At 63.5% G+C, this 20,234-nt stretch overlaps 1 protein-coding gene across 1 annotated transcript in view; it reads left to right on the top strand.

The window, feature by feature from the left end:
• Positions 1-897: 897 nt before the first annotated feature.
• CELSR3 (cadherin EGF LAG seven-pass G-type receptor 3) overlaps positions 898-20,234 on the top strand; it is a 37,135-nt gene continuing 17,798 nt past the window's right edge. The window contains 29 exon segments of the mRNA XM_036030363.1: positions 898-983; positions 985-5,270; positions 6,761-7,411; positions 7,835-8,060; positions 8,367-8,482; positions 8,810-8,898; positions 9,004-9,161; positions 9,598-9,761; positions 9,874-9,999; positions 10,090-10,259; positions 10,925-11,110; positions 11,641-11,757; positions 12,137-12,308; positions 12,446-12,587; positions 12,687-12,807; positions 13,092-13,275; positions 13,581-13,682; positions 14,985-15,079; positions 15,301-15,510; positions 15,746-15,941; positions 16,150-16,305; positions 16,686-16,860; positions 17,481-17,648; positions 17,873-17,999; positions 18,087-18,293; positions 18,550-18,724; positions 18,961-19,073; positions 19,513-19,592; positions 20,107-20,230. Coding sequence (XP_035886256.1) covers positions 913-983; positions 985-5,270; positions 6,761-7,411; positions 7,835-8,060; positions 8,367-8,482; positions 8,810-8,898; positions 9,004-9,161; positions 9,598-9,761; positions 9,874-9,999; positions 10,090-10,259; positions 10,925-11,110; positions 11,641-11,757; positions 12,137-12,308; positions 12,446-12,587; positions 12,687-12,807; positions 13,092-13,275; positions 13,581-13,682; positions 14,985-15,079; positions 15,301-15,510; positions 15,746-15,941; positions 16,150-16,305; positions 16,686-16,860; positions 17,481-17,648; positions 17,873-17,999; positions 18,087-18,293; positions 18,550-18,724; positions 18,961-19,073; positions 19,513-19,592; positions 20,107-20,230 — 8,907 coding nt within the window. The 5' untranslated portion in view covers positions 898-912.

Consider the following 20,234-nt stretch of genomic DNA (forward strand, 5'->3'; position numbering starts at 1 on the left):
TGATGGTGATGTCATAGTTACCTTTTGGGGTGGGACAGAGACTTTAGGTAGGGGTCCTCTGCCGGTTCGAAGCAGGAGCCGCGCCCCTTGGAGCGTTTTGGGCCCCAGACCTGACCCCTCCTCGGTCTTAGTAAACCCACACCCTCTGCACGTGGCGCTGAAGCCCAATTGTAGCTGCTGCCTCTGCAGGCTGGTTGGTAGAGCTGGATAATCTTTCCGGCTATCCTGGAACCCGCAGACCTCCCTCCCCAAACAATGAGTCCGCCGTCGGGGGCGGAGCCTCCCATTGTGCCAATAGAGACGGTGAATTTCTGATTGGAACGCTCGGGCGTTCACTCCCCGCCCCACTCAAAGCCTGTGACGTTTGTTCTGCCACGTCTGCCCATTGGCCAGCCGGTGCCGACCTACGCCTGCAGTTGCGTAGCGCGGGAAGAACAGGATTAACCTGCGGGGAGAATTGAGCTGTCATTAGTCCCTTCAAGGGATTAAGGGACTGGGTTGGAGCGCGCGAGCGGCCGGGATCCGAAGAGCCGCACCCGCAGCTGTGTGGCAACGCCGGCCTCCAGGTGGCATCCCAGAGCACTCAGGACCTATGACCTGGAGAGGGCCACGTAACATCCAGTGGAGAATCCCCCAGCCACGGGAGAATACTGGGGGCCGCCTAGGCAGGGGAGAGTTTGGCCTCTGCTTCCGCCTAGGGCGGGTAACCTCTCATTCCTGCTCAGAGGGGGAGCTCCAAACAAGGAGGTGGTCGCGGCATTTCATGAGTCAAAACTCGCTGATCAAACAGTTAAAGCTATTGTTCGGGCTGCTGGCGCCCTAGGTACCGCGCCCCACCCCCCATCCATCGCCCCCTCTACCCCAGGATTCCACATGATAGCCACCGCCCCCCCCCCCCCGCAATGAGAGTTCATGAGAACTCTCATTGGGCAGCAAATTTTCAGACCAAAATCCGGGACAGCATTCGGAACTAGTGCTCAGGAAGGGCGACAAGAGTTCAGCAAGCAGAAGAAAGGCTGAGAGACGCAGCAGGGACAGCTCCCTAAAAGGAAAGAGGCGGGTGAGGGCGGTGGCCGTGAGCGAAAAGGGTGGATCCAAAGGCGGTCCCCTCTACATCCTGTTCAGCACCGTGGGCAGCGCTTATGCTTTGCCATTAACAAAGATGGCGGCACAAGCTTCGGTAATCAGAGATGCCATGCGCGACGGTCTGTACCACCGGATTTGGGGCTTCGGGGCGGAGGTGGAACGAACCATCGCCGCAGCCGGGAGCCATGTTGGAGCGGCGGGAGGCGGCAGCAGCGTCGGGGATGCTGTGGTGGGGGCTGCAAGAGCCGGAGCCGCACTCCAGAGGGGCTCTGGCAACGGAGTAGATGGTGGCCAGAGGGTGGCGGCGGTGGCGCGGAGCGACAGGCCGAGAGGCGGGGGACCGGGGCGGCGGCAGGGGCCCGGGAGGGGGCCCGAGCGGCGGGGTGGGCCCAAGGCCTGGACCGGAGCGGGGGACGGTGGAGGCCGTGTGGGGAGGCGGAGGGTGATGGCGAGGCAGCCACCGTGGTGGGGCCTCAGGGGGCCGACGACCTCACTACTCCTGCTCCTCCTCTCTTTGTTCCCTCTCAGCCAGGAAGAGCTGGGGGGCGGCGGGGGCCAAGGCTGGGACCCGGGGGTAGCTGCAGCTACGGGGCCCGGGGCTCGGATCGGCGGCAGGGCCTTAGCTCTTTGTCCCGAGCTGCCCGGAGCCCGAGAGGATGGAGAGCCTGGCCTGGGAATCAGGGAACCTATCTTCGTGGGGCTCCGAGGAGGAAGGCAAAGCGCCCAGAGCGATCGAGGGTCCCCTGAGCAGCCAGATGCGGGGCTTAGGGTGGAATACGGGGTTCAGGCATTAGGCAGCCCCGGGCAAGAGACAGGACAGGGACCGGGGTCTCTGTTATGCTGGCACTCAGAGGTCTCCTCTTGCAGGCGGACAGGACCCTCACGAAGAGATAGTTTGTCGCCAGAGGCTCTTTCCCCAGGGGTCCCGGGCCCAGAGAACAGTTTGCCCTCCCCTTCAGACCTGGTTCGGCCCCGTGGTTCCAAGCTGGTGTCCTCCCAGAGGAATGCTGGGAGAGGTGCTCCCCCAAAAGTGGGAGCCACGCGATGCTGCAGAGAATTGTGGGTGCCGGGGTACAGGGGTCAAAGCGAGAGAACCCTGATATCCCCAGCCGAGAGGACGGTCACCCGGGAGAACTGTCCTCCCGGAGCTACGGGATCTGGCCCCGGGCGGGATTCAGCACCGCGCACGGCAAGGACAGCTCCTGCTTCTGGTTCAGCACCGCGCGGTTATCGGACAGCTCCTGAGCTGACGCCCAAGCGCATGCGCTCCCGCGGTCTCTTCCGCCGCCGCTTCCTTCCGCAGCGCCCCGGGCCGCGACCCCCAGGGGTCCCCGTCCGGCCAGAGCCCTGGATAATACCCCTAACGAGCCGGGTCCGACCCCGTCGCGCCGCGAACCGACACCCGCAGTTTCCGCAGTACAACTACCAGGCGCTAGTGCCCGAGAACGAGGCAGCGGGCACCGCAGTGCTACGCGTAGCCGCTCAGGACCCAGACTCGGGTGAGGCTGGGCGCCTAGTATACTCGCTTGCTGCGCTTATGAATAGCCGCTCGCTGGAGCTGTTCAGCATCGACCCGCAGAGCGGCCTCATCCGCACGGAGGCCGCTCTGGATCGCGAGAGCATGGAGCGCCACTATCTGCGTGTGACAGCACAGGACCATGGCTCGCCGCGCCTCTCGGCCACCACCATGGTGGCCGTTACCGTGGCCGACCGCAACGACCATGCGCCGGTGTTTGAGCAGGCGCAATATCGGGAGACGCTTCGCGAAAATGTGGAGGAAGGCTACCCAATCCTGCAGTTGCGTGCCACCGACGGCGACGCGCCCCCCAACGCCAACCTGCGTTACCGCTTCGTCGGGCCACCAGCTACGCGCGCTGCAGCTTCCGCTGCCTTTGAGATTGATCCGCGCTCAGGCCTCATCAGCACCAGCGGTCGCGTGGACCGTGAGCACATGGAAAGCTATGAGCTGGTGGTAGAGGCCAGCGACCAGGGCCAAGAGCCCGGGCCGCGCTCCGCCACCGTGCGTGTGCACATTACAGTACTGGACGAAAATGACAACGCGCCCCAGTTCAGCGAGAAGCGTTACGTGGCTCAGGTGCGTGAGGATGTGCGCCCGCATACAGTGGTGCTACGTGTCACAGCTACCGACCAGGACAAGGACGCCAACGGACTAGTGCACTATAACATCATCAGCGGCAATAGCCGCGGCCATTTTGCCATTGACAGCCTCACGGGCGAGATCCAGGTGGTGGCACCTCTGGATTTTGAGGCAGAACGAGAGTATGCTTTGCGTATCCGTGCGCAGGATGCAGGCCGGCCTCCGTTGTCCAACAACACGGGCCTAGCCAGCATCCAGGTGGTGGACATAAATGACCACACTCCTATCTTTGTCAGCACGCCCTTCCAGGTATCTGTCTTGGAAAACGCGCCCCTGGGCCATTCGGTCATCCACATTCAGGCAGTGGATGCAGACCATGGGGAGAATGCCAGGTTGGAGTACTCCCTTACTGGTGTGGCACCTGATACTCCCTTTGTGATAAACAGTGCAACTGGGTGGGTCTCTGTGAGCGGTCCCCTGGACCGTGAGTCTGTGGAGCATTACTTCTTTGGTGTGGAGGCCCGAGACCATGGTTCACCCGCACTCTCCGCCTCAGCCAGCGTCACGGTTACTGTGCTGGATGTTAATGACAATCGGCCTGAGTTCACGATGAAGGAGTACCACCTACGGCTGAATGAGGATGCAGCTGTGGGCACCAGTGTGGTAAGTGTGACTGCCGTAGACCGCGATGCCAACAGTGCCATCAGCTACCAGATCACAGGTGGCAACACTCGGAATCGCTTTGCCATCAGCACCCAGGGTGGCGTAGGTCTGGTGACCCTGGCTCTGCCGCTGGACTACAAGCAGGAACGCTACTTCAAGCTGGTGCTAACCGCATCTGACCGTGCCCTTCATGATCACTGCTACGTGCACATCAACATCACAGACGCCAACACCCACCGGCCTGTCTTCCAGAGTGCCCACTACTCAGTGAGCGTGAATGAGGACCGGCCAGTGGGTAGCACTGTGGTGGTCATCAGTGCCTCTGACGATGATGTGGGTGAGAATGCCCGTATCACCTATCTGCTGGAGGACAACCTGCCCCAGTTCCGCATCGATGCAGACTCAGGGGCCATCACGCTGCAGGCCCCACTGGACTATGAGGACCAGGTGACCTACACACTGGCTATCACAGCCCGAGACAACGGCATTCCACAGAAGGCAGACACCACTTATGTTGAGGTGATGGTCAACGACGTGAATGATAATGCCCCACAGTTTGTGGCCTCCCACTACACGGGCTTGGTCTCGGAGGATGCCCCACCTTTTACCAGTGTCCTGCAGATCTCAGCCACTGACCGGGATGCTCATGCCAATGGCCGGGTCCAGTATACTTTCCAGAACGGGGAAGATGGGGATGGAGATTTTACCATTGAGCCCACCTCTGGCATCGTCCGCACAGTGAGGCGGCTGGATCGGGAGGCCATTCCAGTGTATGAACTCACGGCCTATGCTGTGGACCGAGGGGTGCCCCCGCTTCGGACTCCGGTCAGCATCCAGGTGACAGTGCAGGATGTGAATGACAATGCACCCGTCTTCCCAGCTGAGGAGTTTGAGATTCGGGTGAAGGAGAACAGCATTGTGGGTTCAGTGGTGGCCCAGATCACTGCCCTGGACCCTGACGAGGGTCCCAACGCCCATATAATGTACCAGATCGTGGAGGGGAACATCCCGGAGCTGTTCCAAATGGATATCTTCTCTGGAGAGTTGACGGCACTCATCGACCTGGACTATGAGGCTCGCCAGGAATATGTGATTGTGGTGCAGGCCACGTCTGCCCCTCTGGTCAGCCGGGCCACTGTGCACGTTCGCCTGGTTGACCAGAATGACAATAGCCCAGTACTCAACAACTTCCAGATCCTCTTCAACAACTATGTGTCCAACCGTTCAGACACCTTCCCCTCCGGCATCATTGGCCGCATCCCGGCTTATGACCCCGATGTCTCCGACCACCTCTTCTACTCCTTTGAGCGGGGCAATGAGCTGCAGCTGCTGGTGGTCAACCAGACCAGTGGAGAGCTTCGACTCAGCCGCAAGCTAGACAACAACCGCCCACTAGTGGCCTCCATGTTGGTGACTGTCACAGGTAAGGGGTGGGGGCAGGCAAATGAGCCAGTGACTTCAACCTATCTGGGCTCAGGGACTCCCCAGGGCTCCTCAAACCAAACAGGGATTTCCATGCCTTCTAGAATCCCTTAAATGTTTGGTTCCTGCACCCCACAGGATCTGCCATAGGCCTCCCAGATTGTTTCCATAGTCCCCGCTTAGGTTCTTGGGAAGTCTCTGAAGAATCCCGAAGATTCTAGGGCATCTAATAGCTTCTATAAAGACTGTCCACTACCCTAGGAATAGCCCTTCTACCTCCAAAAGCCTGGAGGCCTGAGATAATGCTCTAGAGCTTGCAGGAAAAGCCAGCTCACACCACACCTCTGTTCACATGATGGGTTACTTTGGGTGTACTCTGCCCCTCACCCCATGTGTGTAGGAGAGGGAAGCCAATAGTTTCAGTGGTCAGGAATGGCAGCTTATTCTGGCAGCTTCAGGCAGGAAGTGGGCCCATATTGGCCTGGCTGCTACCCAAGGGACTGACCAAGGCCCTGCTTTGGGAAACTATCCAGGGGTCCACCTGCCTCTTTCCTGCCTCCACAACTGCAGGTTTTCACAAAGCCCTCCCTGATAGGAGGGTGCAGGTGGGAGGGGATCTTGCAGTCCCGCCTACCGGAGGCTGCGGAGGTTGGGAGACAGACTTTCCCGGGGTTCGCTCCCCAGTCTGGAGCACAGACTCCTGGTACTGCCCCAGAAGGCACTGCCTCCATTTATCACTCAGTTTACTGAACAGCCAGCCCTCATCGACCTCCTAATGTGTGTATGGTCTGGGGACGAGGCACATACGCACCTCATCTTCACTTTTGGGAGTGGCCACTAAGATGGCAGGACCCAGGTCTGGGGTGATGGGCAGCTTACTGACCTAAGAATGCTGAGGGTGGAGGAAGTCAGGGTACAAGACTCGCCTGTTCAGAGGGAGCTTATTGACCTGGAGGGATGGGGTCAAGTGGGTCATAGGGCCAGTTCCCTTCTAGTGCCATGGGGGAGTAGTTGGCCGACCAGAGGAAGCTAGGGGACGGGCGATCACTGACCTAGAACTCTTTGTTTTTTTGGAGATGTGTTTGCTGGTTGTGCAATGCTCGGAAGTGTGGGAGGATGGTTGTTCAGTGGCCCTGGCTCCCCTTCGTGTCCTGAGTGGGGGGTGGCCTGCTGCGTATGATAACTGGGGGAGGGTGTTCTGTTGGAGGAATCGCTTGGTCACCCATGGGCACCGGGGGTGGGGTTGCTGGTTGATCCCTGGTTTAGGCCCCTCCTTGTGTTGGAGGGAGGGGAGAGGAACCAGGAACTTGTTGACACCTTGTCACTGCCAGAGCTGGTGGTCACAAGCCCCAGAGCCCCTGTCTCCTGGCACAGTCAGCCTGCTGACTCGGGTGCTGGGGGACCGGGCAGTCACTGGCCCCAGCCCTCTTGTGTCCTAGGGTGGGCAGCCGCTGACCTCAGGCTGACCACTGCCCCCACCCCTGGCCGCAGATGGGCTGCACAGTGTGACAGCGCAGTGTGTGCTGCGTGTGGTCATCATCACCGAGGAGCTGCTGGCCAACAGCCTGACCGTTCGCCTGGAGAACATGTGGCAGGAGCGCTTCCTGTCACCGCTGTTGGGCCACTTTTTGGAAGGCGTGGCCGCGGTACTTGCCACACCCGCCGAGGACGTCTTCATCTTCAACATCCAGAATGACACTGACGTGGGGGGCACCGTGCTCAATGTGAGCTTCTCAGCGCTGGCGCCGCGCGGGGCCGCGGCTGGCGCGGCGGGTCCCTGGTTCAGCTCCGAGGAGCTGCAGGAGCAGCTGTACGTGCGCCGCGCCGCGCTCGCCGCCCGCTCCCTTCTGGACGTGCTGCCCTTCGACGACAACGTGTGCCTGCGGGAGCCCTGCGAGAACTACATGAAGTGCGTGTCGGTGCTGCGCTTTGACTCGTCTGCGCCCTTCCTGGCCTCGGCCTCCACGCTCTTCCGACCCATCCAGCCCATCGCGGGCCTGCGCTGCCGCTGCCCGCCGGGCTTTACGGGGGACTTCTGCGAGACCGAGCTGGACCTCTGCTACTCCAACCCCTGCCGCAACGGGGGCGCCTGCGCGCGGCGGGAGGGCGGCTACACCTGCGTCTGCCGCCCGCGCTTCACAGGTGCGCGGGAGCGGGCGGGCCGGAGCTGCGGGAACTCGGGCAGAACGCGAGGACCGGGATCGCCCGAACCGACCCTGGGCCGGTGGGGCGCGGTGAGAGCAGCAGCCAAAGAACCTGGCCCTGACAGGGCCCCAGTCACCAAGGGTTAAAGTCGGGGCTGTGGCGGTGAAGGAGGCGTGGCCGTGCGCAGAGGCGCGGCGGTGGTGCTCTGTTTTAGTGGGATGGGCGGGACCACGGGAGGGGTGTGGCAGGAGCCGGGCTGGGGCGTGGCCAGACAGAATGGGGCGTGGCCTTCGGGCGCCAGACCTTTCAGAGGTGTGGAAACACGCCTGCCAGCCCGCGGCCTGGGGAGCGGGGGTGGTCCCGCCCCGGAGAACCCTCCCGGTTGTCCCGACCGCCTCCGACCGTGGCTTGACCCCCTAGGAGAAGACTGCGAGCTGGACACGGAGGCCGGACGCTGCGTGCCCGGCGTCTGCCGCAACGGGGGCACTTGTGCGGATGGGCCCGACGGCGGCTTCCGCTGCCAGTGCCCGGCAGGCGGCGCCTTCGAGGGCCCACGCTGCGAGGTGTCCGCTCGCTCCTTCCCGCCCAGTTCGTTTGTCATGTTCCGCGGCCTGCGGCAGCGCTTCCACCTCACGCTGTCCCTCTCGTAGGTGCCCGCCCCGAAGCTCCCTGCTCCTCCACACTGTCTCGCTACCTACACGACCCTGACTCCGATTCCTGGCTGCCCAATCCCGCAGCCCCACAAGCCACCGCCCCCTCCCTGTCGCCCTGCCTGGGAGTCTCAGAGCGTCGCTGCTCCTGACGTCACTGCGCTGGCGACCCCACCCTCTCACCCCCGTCTGGGTTCGCTCCCCCACGGCCCGCCCCTGCCCCCCGCCCGCCAATCTTGTCCCAGGGATGGTGGGTGTGAGGAGGGGCTTGTGACTCGCCCTGCCCACTCCACCCCATCCAGGTTTGCAACAGTGCAGCCAAGTGGGTTACTCTTCTACAACGGGCGCCTGAACGAGAAGCACGACTTCCTGGCCTTGGAACTCGTGTCTGGGCAAGTGCGGCTCACATATTCCACAGGTGGGTGCCGCGAGGATGTGTGTGGGCAAGTGGGTGCACGTGTGGGTGAGATGGGGGCCGTTGCAAGCCCCAAATCCCCTGGGGTTTGCCTCCCTGCATAACAGACATCAGTGAGGACCTGGTTCCAGGGGAAAGCCCATCTCTCCAAGAGGTGCGGGCTTCTCCTGTCTGTCCGAGGCACTCTGGTCCAGCCAGCGGGGTCCTCAGTGCGGGGGAGTGAGCTGACGCGTCCAGGGTCACCCTGGGAGTAGCCATGCCTCCATGACTTGGGGGGGGGGTGTCAACTTAGCAGCTCCAGACAACCCTCCACATGCATCCCCCAAACAGGTGAGTCCAACACGGTGGTCAGCCCCACAGTTCCAGGGGGCCTGAGTGACGGGCAGTGGCACACAGTGCATCTGAGATACTACAACAAGGTGGGCACCACCCTTGGCCTGGGAGTACTGGGAAGCTGGGATGCCAGGTTCTACCCCTCAGGGGTCACCGTGGGGTCCTGTTGAGTGGTGTGCCTGGGTCTCCAGCCCCGGACAGATGCCCTGGGGGGTGCTCAGGGCCCCTCCAAGGACAAGGTGGCTGTGCTGAGTGTGGATGACTGCGACGTGGCCGTGGCTCTGCAGTTTGGTGCTGAGATCGGAAACTACTCGTGTGCGGCTGCTGGTGTGCAAACGAGCTCCAAGAAGTGAGGCCCCTAGCCCCCGATCGCCATGCCCCGTGCTTGCCAAAGCCCACCCCAGGCCTTCACCGACCCCACTTCTCACTCCGGCCTGCCAGACTCCACTTCCTTCCCCCAGACACAAGAGTTTCCACTCCCCGCACTAGGACCCTGAAACCTCACCTCACTTCTCCACCCACTACCCCAGGCACCGACATGCCTCACTCTCTCCTCCTAGCCCTCACCCCCGCTCTCCCACCCTTCCCCAGACCCTCTGCCCATCATGAGCTCTCCTTTGTGTCCCCAAGGGAAGTCACGCCCCAGCTGCTCTCCCAGCCTGGCCTTACCCTCCCTCCTCCATCACCTTGCCCTCCGAGTCCTACCCCTTCCACTTCCTGTGGCTCCCAGGAGCAACCCTGCTCTGGCTCCAGTCCCGCCAATGACCTGGGCCCCTGACCCCCAGGTCCCTGGACCTGACGGGCCCTCTGCTCCTGGGGGGTGTTCCCAACCTCCCCGAGAACTTCCCCGTGTCCCACAAGGACTTCATCGGCTGCATGCGGGACCTGCACATTGATGGCCGCCAAGTGGACATGGCGGCCTTCGTCGCAAACAATGGTACCATGGCAGGTAGGCCATGTCCCCTCATAAGGAGGGGGTGAGGGGCTACATGGACCCTTGTGTCTGTCCAGCACTTGTGCCCCCTGATGTCTCTCATCCTCCATGTGTGTTCCTCTCCCAGGCTGCCAGGCCAAGCTCCACTTTTGCGACTCAAACCCGTGCAAGAACAATGGCATCTGCTCAGAGCGGTGGGGTGGCTTCAGCTGCGACTGTCCTGTGGGCTTTGGTGGCAAAGACTGTCGGCTCAGTGAGTGGGCGGCGCTGGGCAGGAGGGGCCTGCAGGGTAACTTCTCCTCCTCAGGTGGGGCCTGTGACCACGCTCCTTTTATCTCCTCAGCCCTGGCCCATCCCCACCATTTCCGTGGCAACGGCACATTGAGGTGGGACTTTGGAAATGACCTGGCTGTATCTGTGCCGTGGTACCTGGGGCTGGCATTTCGGACACGGGCCACACAGGGGGTCCTGATGCAAGTGCAGGCTGGGCCACACAGCACGCTCCTCTGTCAGGTGAGTCTGTCCTCCCGACCTGTCCCTCGACCTTCAGCTCTCGGTCGCAGACGCCGCCAGCAGTGCTCCTGTTGGGCTGGGGCCTGGTTGGACGGCACCCCTCTCTGCCGGGTGTGCCGACCCTGCCAGCTCTGTGCTGGGCTCTGGCCCTCGACTCCCCTTCCCACCATGATACCCGCTGTGGGTGCGGGGCATCAGCATAGCTCTTGTGCTGGCTGCACTGCCCCGCAACCTCTGGCCCTGACCTCTGCCCCTCACCCTCACCCTCACCCTCAGCAGCATGGTGTCCCTGGGCACAGTGCTGTATGTGCCAGATACAGTCTTGCTGCTTCGGTTCTACTCTTTGATATTCTTTTTTTTAAGATTTTATTTCTTTATTCTTAGATAGAGGGGAAGGGAGGGAAACAGAGAGGTAGAGAAACCCTGTATGGTTGCCGTTCATGCACCCCCAACTGGGAACCTGGCCTGCAACCCAGGCATGTGCTCTGGGAATCGAACCGGCGACCCAGTGGTTTGCAGGCCAGCACTCAATCCTCTGAGCCACACCAGCCAGGGCTACTCTTTGATACTCTTGACCCGTGAGTCCACTGATCTCACCTCCTGACACTCCCAGCCCCAGCCCAACTTGGGGCTCTGACCCCAGGTCTGTGTCTCTCCACCCACAGCTGGATCGGGGGTTGCTGTCCGTGACGGTGACCAGGAGCTCAGGCCGCGCTGCCCACCTCCTCCTGGACCAGGTGACTGTCAGTGACGGCCGGTGGCACGATCTGCGGCTGGAGTTGCAGGAGGAGCCAGGTGGCCGGCGGGGCCACCATGTCCTCATGGTCTCACTGGACTTTAGCCTCTTCCAGGTCTGACCTCTGACCCTGGGGTAATCCCTTCTCCGTCTTCCCACCATGGTCCTCCAACCAGCCCAGGTCCTCTCAGCTCCCTCCCCTGAACATAGTCTGACGTTTTCTCGCAGTCCACGCGTGTCCTCGTACCCTGCTCCGAGCCCACCCCACCACTGGCCAGCCAGGCGGGCCCCCTGCCAGGCCTTCCTCATGTCAGGGAGCTGCCCAGATTCCTGGTCTGGTCTCGGGGCAGCCGGCACTCGGCCTAACACCTGGAAACCCGTCTGATCTCTGCCCCGACCTCCCTGCTCACAGCGTGGGGTTTCAGGGTCCGTTCTGGGTCCCGGAGAAAGGGGCCCATCTGAGCCTGTCTCTTCCCTGGAGCCCCCCTGACATCCCCCGCCCATGCTCGAGAGCGGCTCGCTCCCAGGCCGTGCCCCTGGCGCAGAGGGACACAGCGTGACTGTGCAGGGCTGGGACGGGCCAGGCTGACTCTGGGGTAGGCAGGGCTCCCCCTGCCCCCAGGGCTGACTGCGCCCCTCCTCCAGGACACCGTGGCCGTGGGGAGTGAGCTACAGGGCCTGAAAGTAAAGCGACTCTATGTGGGAGGCCTGCCCCCCGGCAGTGAAGAGGAGGTTCCTCGGGGTCTGGTCGGCTGCATCCAGGTGGGGGTCCCCGTGGGAACATGATGTGGAACACTGGGGTGAGTGGTCAGAGGTCAGGGGGCCTCGGGACCTGAAAAAGCTGCGTTCACATGAGGAGCAGTGCGGGGTGGGGGTGCCCAGGGCTGTGGGAGACAGGTAAGCCTTTCTGTGTGGCGGGAGGGAAGAGTCTAGCTCAGATTGTCATGGGTCGTCAGAGGTGTGTGTCAGGGACAGCACCATTAGGGGTCCTGGGGGGCTGAATTGGGGATTTGGGGGTCAGGGCCTGGGGTTTTTAGAGAGATTGCACGTCAGGAGTCATCAGACCAGGTGGCTGGCTCTGCAGGACTTGGGCCTGAGGGGCTTTGGCCTGGGTCTCACCTCTGGCTGGCTGGGCTCACAGGGGGTGTGGCTCGGCTCCACGCCTTCGGGGTCCCCGGCCCTGCATCCACCCAGCCAGCGAGTGAATGTGGAACCTGGCTGTGTTGTGAACAACGCCTGTGCGTCTGGGCCCTGCCCACCCCACGCTGATTGCCGAGACCTGTGGCAGACCTTTTCCTGCAAATGCTGGCCAGGTGGGACCCGGGGTGGGGGCGGTATGTGATCCGGGCGGGAACCCCGGGCTTCTGGTGAAGACTGAGGGATCTGGTGAGCCCGGATGGGGAGGAGGCTGAGAAGGGTGGGGGCCTGAGCTCTCTGGCTCCACCCGCAGGATACTATGGCCCAGGCTGTGTGGACGCCTGCCTCTTGAACCCCTGCCAGAACCAGGGGTCCTGCCGGCACCTCCCAGGAGCGCCCCGCGGCTATACCTGTGACTGTGCGGGTGGCTATTTCGGGCACCACTGTGAGCACAGGTAAGGGGCTGGGGGCTGAGAGGCTGGGAGGACCCGGTGTGGGGTAAGGAGGGTCTCCGGGATGTCATGGAGCCACCTCACCTGGCTGTCCACCCCCAGGATGGACCAGCAGTGCCCACGAGGCTGGTGGGGGAGCCCGACCTGCGGCCCCTGCAACTGTGACGTTCACAAAGGCTTTGACCCCAACTGCAACAAGACTAACGGGCAGTGTCACTGCAAGGTGTGGCTGGCCCCCGCCCCCGGCCTTTTAACTCTTCCCGAGCCGTGATGTGTGATTCTGATCCATCTTGCTGCCCTCTGCCCTCTGACCAAGTCTCTGACCTATTACCAGCCTGTGACCATCCCTTGTCCTTGACATCTAACCCCTCCCTTAAGTTTCACTTGAGGCCTGGTCTTCCTCCTGGCCCGTGCGCCTTGTTCTCTTGACCCTTTGCCCTGCATTCTTCTCACCCCTGCCCTGAGCTCCGACCTCTGACCTCAGGGAACTGACCCGCTCTCAAACAGGAGTTCCACTACCGGCCGCGTGGCAGCGACTCGTGCCTCCCGTGTGACTGCTACCCTGTGGGCTCCACCTCGCGTTCCTGTGCCCCCCACAGTGGGCAGTGCCCTTGTCGCCCAGGGGCCCTTGGCCGCCAGTGCAACAGCTGTGACAGTCCTTTTGCAGAGGTGACGGCCAGCGGCTGCCGAGGTGAGCAGGCGCCACCCAACTCCACATGTGGAAGGCGCCCTGCCCGCAACCGAGTACCGTGGCGTGCTTGGCTCCGTGGGTGGGGACTCTGGGGGCTTCTCTGAGGAGACACCGACACCCAGAGGTTCCCACATTTGCCCCAAGTACTTTGATGACCTGTCACTGGATCTGACAGGCCAGGGCCTGGGAGGCCAGCAGGGGAGCGGTGGGCGGTGGGCCTGGGTTGAATGGTGGAGGGACAGTGTGTATGGCAGTCCTCTGTCCCGGCCCCTGGCTGGCTGGCTCAGTGCCTCCTTTCTCCCTAGTGCTCTACGATGCCTGCCCCAAGTCGCTGAGATCTGGAGTGTGGTGGCCCCAGACCAAGTTTGGCATTCTGGCCTCAGTGCCCTGTCCTCGGGGGGCCCTGGGTGAGTACCCGGGGGGCAGGGGCATCGCTGAGGGTGAGGGCGGTCCTCTCCTTTGACTGCTAGGGCCACCTCTTTTCTTGAATTGGGTGGCCTTGTTCCTGCAAAGAGGTGGGAGTGTGGCAGGGGTCCACGTGGGCCCCTCACTACCTCCCAGGGGCTCTGGGTCCCTCCCTACACCTCACTGAGCCTCCGTCTGTTTCTCTTGGCTTCTGGGCAGGATTGCGGGGTGCAGGTAAGGGGTACGTGTTTGCTCAGGTGCGCTGCCCCCTCCCACTGCCAGAGCTTTTGCAGACCCCTCCTGCTGCCTGACGTCCCTGCAGACCCCTCCCCACTGCCTGAGATCTCTAAGAGCTACTTCCAGTTTCTTGAAGTCCCTAGAGGCCCCCTTCCTGCTGTCTGAAGACCCCAGGGCTCTTCTCTGATGCCCCAGGGCCTCAGAGACCCCTCCCCACTGCCTGAGGTCCCTGGTAATCCCTTCCCACTTCCTGGGGTTCCCCACAGGCATCTCCCTGCTGCTTGAGTTCTTGAGAGATGAACGCCCCCCTCCCTACCTTTGCCTGAGGTCCCTGCAGTGGCTGGACAGAGACTGCGTATGCATGCTCGTGTGTGCGTCCCTCTGTGCCTGCGCACGCGTCTGTGAGTCCGTCTTGGGGGGAGAGGATCCTGTGTTACAGTTAGGGTCCCTCTTGCTGGTGGCTGCAAGCTCCCTCCTGGTTCAGGGCAATTTTCATACAACCCCCATCCCACTCCCGCAGACAGCGGAGAGAGGGCAGCAAAGGCATCCCTGGGGCGGTTAAAACTCGTGTGAGAACAGAGTACCCCTGGAGGAGCGGGTCTGTGTCGGCGTGTGTGTGTGTGTGTGTGTGTGTGTGTAAGAGCACCATGTGTCTGTGGGCTTGTCCTGGTCCACGCCTCTGAGGGTGTGCAGATAGGCTCATTGGTGTGTGTGCATGCGCAAGGACATGCCCCGGGCCATGTCTGAGAACCTTTCCTGGCCTGCATGTGTGTGCACATGCGTGTATGGACCTGTGCACAGTCCTGCCCTCATGCTCACCTTCATAGTTGGTGGTTCACAGTGGTCCACAGATCTTTCAGGAGTCGACTGACAAGCAGGTGGGGCCTGCCTGGCTCGGGGGCTGGGGTCGCTCCACCCAGGGGTCGCTCCACCAAGGGGTCTAGCCAGCAATGCCTAGTACTCTGGTCTCTGAGTCGGAGCTTCCCCTGGGGAGGGAGAAGGCGCTGTGGTCACCTTCTCAGGAAGGAATGCAGGCCCCAGGCCTGACCAGGCGCGCCCGCCCCCAGGTGCTGCCGTGCGGCTGTGTGACGAGGACCAGGGTTGGCTGGAGCCTGACCTCTTCAACTGCACCTCCCCTGTCTTTCGAGAGCTCAGCCTGCTGGTGAGACTGCCCAGACCATGCCCTGCACTCAAGACCTGCCTGGCCGCGGCCTTAGCCCTGGTCTCAACTTCCCCAGGCCTGTGGTAGGCCCCAGCCGTCATGCCCCAGCCCTTGACCTGGGCATTTCCTGGTTGCCCTTGAATCTGGCCAGACCCTTCCTGTGAGGCTTTTGAAAAAGGCCTGAGGGACCACAGTGACCACCCCCACCTTTGTCCCGGCAGCTGGATGGCCTAGAGCTGAACAAGACAGCATTGGACACCGTGGAGGCCAAGAAGCTGGCTCAGAGGCTGCGGGAGGTCACTGGCCACACTGACCACTACTTTAGCCAAGATGTTCGAGTCACTGCCCGCCTGCTGGCCCACCTGTTGGCCTTCGAGAGCCACCAGCAGGGCTTTGGGCTGACAGCCACACAGGATGCCCACTTCAATGAGGTGAGGCTGTGCCCTGTGCCCTCGCTCCCCTGGCCCTGGCTCTCGAGCCCTGGGTCCCTTGCTCGGGCCCCTCCTGGCCCCGGGGAACTGAAAGCTCTGGGTTCTCTGTCTTCTCTGGTCCTCCCCAGACCCACCCCCTGCCTGCCAGGGTCCCTCTGAGCACCTGGCTGGACCCCTCGGGTTGGACCCGCCCTGTCACCCCCAGCTGAGCACACTTCCCTCCCCCTCCTCCCAGAATCTGCTGTGGGCAGGCTCGGCACTGCTGGCTCCGGAGACCGGGGACCTGTGGGCGGCGCTGGGGCAGCGGGCCCCGGGGGCCTCCCCTGGCAGCGCAGGGCTGGTGCGGCACCTGGAGGAGTACGCGGCCACGCTCGCCAGGAACATGGAGCTCACATACCTGAACCCCGTGGGGCTGGTCACACCCAACATCAGTATGTGGCGGGTGGGGCGGGGGGCCTGTGGCGGGGTGAGGACCAGGAGGTCCAAGGGACTGCAGGCTGGGCTGCCACTCTTGGCGCTTTGCAGGGACCTGCTCTGCTCTGGCAGCAAGGAGGCTCTGGGTTGTGGGGGAGGAGGGACTAGGGCCCTCAGCATGGGGAGAAGACCCTTGACGGTCTCCTTTCTCTTCCTCCCGGGCAGTGCTCAGCATAGACCGCATGGAACACCCCAGTCCGTCCCGGGGGGCCCGTCGCTACCCTCGTTACCACAGCAACCTTTTCCGAGGCCAGGATGCCTGGGATCCTCATACCCACGTGCTGCTGCCTTCCCAGGCCCCGCGGCCAGCCCCACACGAAGGTGAGAGCCTTGGGTGACCCCTGGGCCAGGTCCTATTTCCTGCACACCCCCACCCGCAAAGCCAGATACCACCTCTCCCTCCTGCCAGTTCTCCCCTTGCTAGATCCCTGTGAGAGATGCTCTGCCACCAGCCCTCCGCCCCAGCCCTGGCCACGGCGCTCGCTCACCTCCTCGGACCCTCCGCCTCCCCTCAGATGCCCATCCCAGGCACGATCATCAGGATCTAGCCCTGGGGTCCATGCTCCCTTCATGGGCTCCGGCTCCTCTGGACCTGCAGGGAGGGAATTCCCATGCTGGATGCTGGGTTGGGTTCGGAGCTGGGTTTATGGGCGCCCAGGGTTGCGGGTCATTGACAGTGGCTCCTCCCTTTCTCCTGGCAGTTCCACCCACAGGCGGCGGCAGCATGGAAAACTCCACCATCTCCAGTGTGGCGCCGCCACCAGCCCCGCCGGAACCCGAGCCTGAGCCCGGGCTCTCCATCATCATCCTCCTCGTCTACCGCACCTTGGGGGGGCTGCTCCCGGCCCAGTTCCAGGCTGAGCGCCGTGGCGCCAGGTACACTGGTGGGGTTAGTCCAGGCCCCTCACCCCGAGCTTCCTGCCGGCTTTTACCGAGCCTAGCACCCCCTTTCCGGCGGGCAAGTGAGCAGGTGCATGGTCACACAGAGATGGTTGTACGCACAGCTGCAGGCAGCCTTGTCCGCGCTGGCTGGTTCCCGTGGAAACGCAGAGGTGTGCAGAGTGGGGGACAGACACAGCCACAGCCACAGCCATAGCGAGGGCAGGCACAGGAAGACGAGGGGAGGGGACCGGGCCCAGGCAGGCATGCTGGCTCACAGAGACAGCAGAGACAGGCCGACTGACGGAGGCCAGAGGGTAGTTTGAGGCTGATAGTCTGGAGCTGCTGGGGCCTCAGACCCCCGTGTGGGCCGTGGGTCTGAGCCCCCCCGCTGGAGAGGACCTGCCATTTCTGCAGAACCGTGGCACCCCAGCTAGGCCGTGGACCTCCGGGCTTGAAGCAGCCCAGCGCTGGCTGAAGGGGTTCTCAGAAATGGCACCCACTCGGGGCATCCCAGACCGTGGCTCAGCCCCGGGGGGTGTCATGGAGTCAGCGAGGTAGGCAGTCAGAGCTCGGGCCCAAGTGGGTGCTCAAGCCCAAGTGGGGTGTCTCCTCAGGCTCCCCCAGAACCCTGTTATGAACTCCCCGGTGGTCAGCGTGGCCGTGTTCCACGGACGCAGCTTCCTGAGGGGCGACCTGGACTCCCCGATCAGCCTCGAGTTCCGCCTACTACAGACGGCGAATCGGAGCAAGGCCATCTGCGTGCAGTGGGACCCGCCTGGCCCGTGAGGACCTCCACTCTGGGAACTCCTGTTCTCCTATTGGTCCCTGGGAGGCCCAGCCTGTCCCTGGGGCCCCCACTCATGCCCCTGTGCACCCAGCCCCGTGAGGAATGCTGCTCCCCACCTCCGGACACCCTCGGCCCTTCCCCCCATTGGCCACAAACCGCTGCCTGGCGCTGGGGCACTCCTCAGCGCGGACGGTAGGCCTGACCGCCCTGTGGCCGCAGGGCGGACCAGCACGGAATGTGGACAGCACGGGACTGCGAGCTGGTGCACAGGAACGGCTCCCACGCACGGTGTCGCTGCAGCCGGACAGGCACCTTTGGGATCCTCATGGATGCCTCTCCCCGTGAGGTAGGGCTGTGCTCAGGGTCCCTAGCAAGGGTGAGGGTCAAAGGGCAGGGGTGCCCAACCCCCCAGCGACCACCCCTGTCCCCACAGCGGCTAGAGGGCGACCTGGAGCTGCTGGCTGTGTTCACCCACGTGGTCGTGGCCATGTCTGTGGCCGCGCTGCTGCTGACTGCGGCCATCCTGCTGAGCCTGCGCAGCCTCAAGTCCAACATGCGTGGGATCCACGCCAACGTGGCGGCTGCCCTGGGGGTGGCCGAGCTCCTCTTCCTGCTGGGGATCCACAGGACCCAAAGCCAGGTGCAGGGTCAGGGTCAGGGTCAGGGTCAGGGGACCTGTGTCCTGCTGACCTCAGCTCAGCTGGTCCAGGAAGGCCCAGGGCCAGAGCTCAGGGCCAAAGGGCAGGGATGTTCTCGCTGTGGCCGGGGTGTGGGGCCGGGTGCTGGGTCAGGTGCTGTGGTTCAGGAGTCAGAGGCGGGACCAGAGGCCTGGGTGGGTCTGAGGCAGGCGGGCGGGCGAGGCGGGGGCCGTCCTGACGCCCCTCCCCTGCCTTCAGCTGCTGTGCACCGCGGTCGCCATCCTCCTGCACTACTTCTTCCTCAGCACCTTCGCGTGGCTCCTCGTGCAGGGGCTGCACCTCTACCGCATGCAGGTCGAGCCGCGCAACGTGGACCGCGGCGCCATGCGCTTCTACCACGCCCTGGGCTGGGGCGTGCCTGCTGTGCTGCTGGGTGAGGGCCCTGCTCGCTGGCCCATCCAGGCTGTGACCCCTGACCTCTGTCCGCCACATGGCCTGGCCTTTGCCCCTGCCCCCAGTCCTGACCGTGACCCCAACCTCAGCCCCCCATGCCGTCTGCTCTGGGAGGAGCCTGCTCTGCTCTCCATCCCGGCTTGCCCCCCACCCGTGAGAGGCTCAGCAGCTCTGGAACACAGGTCTTCCATCCTGCCCCTCCCCCCCCACCCCCAGGCCTCGCTGTCGGCCTGGATCCCGAGGGCTATGGGAACCCCGACTTCTGCTGGATCTCGGTCCACGAACCCCTCATCTGGAGCTTCGCGGGCCCTGTTGTCCTGGTCATTGTGGTGAGCGCTCTGCACGCGGTGCCGCCTGTGTGCTCCCCTGGGTGGGTGGGGGCGGGGAGCCCCGCGGCAGGTGTGGTGGTGTGAGGCGAGGGGCGAGGGGGGGGGGGGGGCGCAGCCTGCGGGCTTCCCGGTCTTGGCCTCGAGGCTCCCTGCTCAGCGGGCACAGGGATGGAGGCGTGGGGTCCGGGGCGGCTGCCTCTCTCTGCCTCTCTCTGCCTCCCTGCGTCTCTGTCCCGTTTTCCGTCTCTCTGGCCCCGCCTGGTGCCCCGTCTCTGCCTTTTCCTGCGCGTCTCCGCTTCTCTGTCTCCCTGGGTCTCTCATCCGTGTGTTTCGGTGTGTTTCTCTGGCCCCGCCTCTGTGATCTCGGCCTCTGTGCGTCCGTCTCACCGCCTCTGTCTCTCCGCCTTGCTCCGCTCCGTGTGTCCGGCCGTGCATGCAGATGAACGGGACCATGTTTCTCCTGGCTGCCCGCACATCCTGCTCCGCTGGGCAGAGGGAGGCCAAGAAGACCCCTGTGTTGTGAGTTGGCTGTCGGGGGGGCCGTGGGGGGATTCTCACCCCTCCTGAGTAGGGTCTGGGTCCCCAGAACACTCCTGGTGCGGGCTGGGCCCCGGGCTCTGGGTGAGGAGGGGGAGTCACCTGCCCTGGCCTGCTGGCCCGCCCTGGTGCACTCGGTGTGCCCTGGCCCCGTACGCGCCTCGACCCTGCTGTCTCCCCGGAGTCTCCCGTGGCCTGGGCGGCTCACTCTGCCCCCCGCCTGTGTGTCCCCACCTGTCTTCCGTGTTTCCTCTCCTGCCCCCCCTCGTGTGTGTTTCCCCCATGTCCCCTTGCGGCTCTCTGTGTACCCTGCTCTTCCTGTGACCTGTCACACCCCCCAGTGTCCTCCCGAGACCTCTGTGTTCCTGTGTGACTTCCTTTCATGCGTGTCCTCCGTGTGCCCCTGCCTGACCCCCGGGCTTCCTCCTGTGTGTCCTGCGTGAGCCTCGTGTGACTCTCGCGTGTCCTCCTGTGTCCCTCCTCGTTGCTGCGGCAGGACCCTCCGGAGCTCCTTTCTCCTCCTCCTGCTGGTCAGCGCCTCCTGGCTCTTCGGCCTCCTGGCAGTCAACCACAGCGTCCTGGCCTTCCACTACCTCCACGCGGGACTCTGTGGGCTCCAGGTAA

This window comes from Phyllostomus discolor, chromosome 7 (genome assembly GCF_004126475.2).
Source record: "Phyllostomus discolor isolate MPI-MPIP mPhyDis1 chromosome 7, mPhyDis1.pri.v3, whole genome shotgun sequence".
Taxonomy (NCBI): domain Eukaryota; kingdom Metazoa; phylum Chordata; class Mammalia; order Chiroptera; family Phyllostomidae; genus Phyllostomus; species Phyllostomus discolor.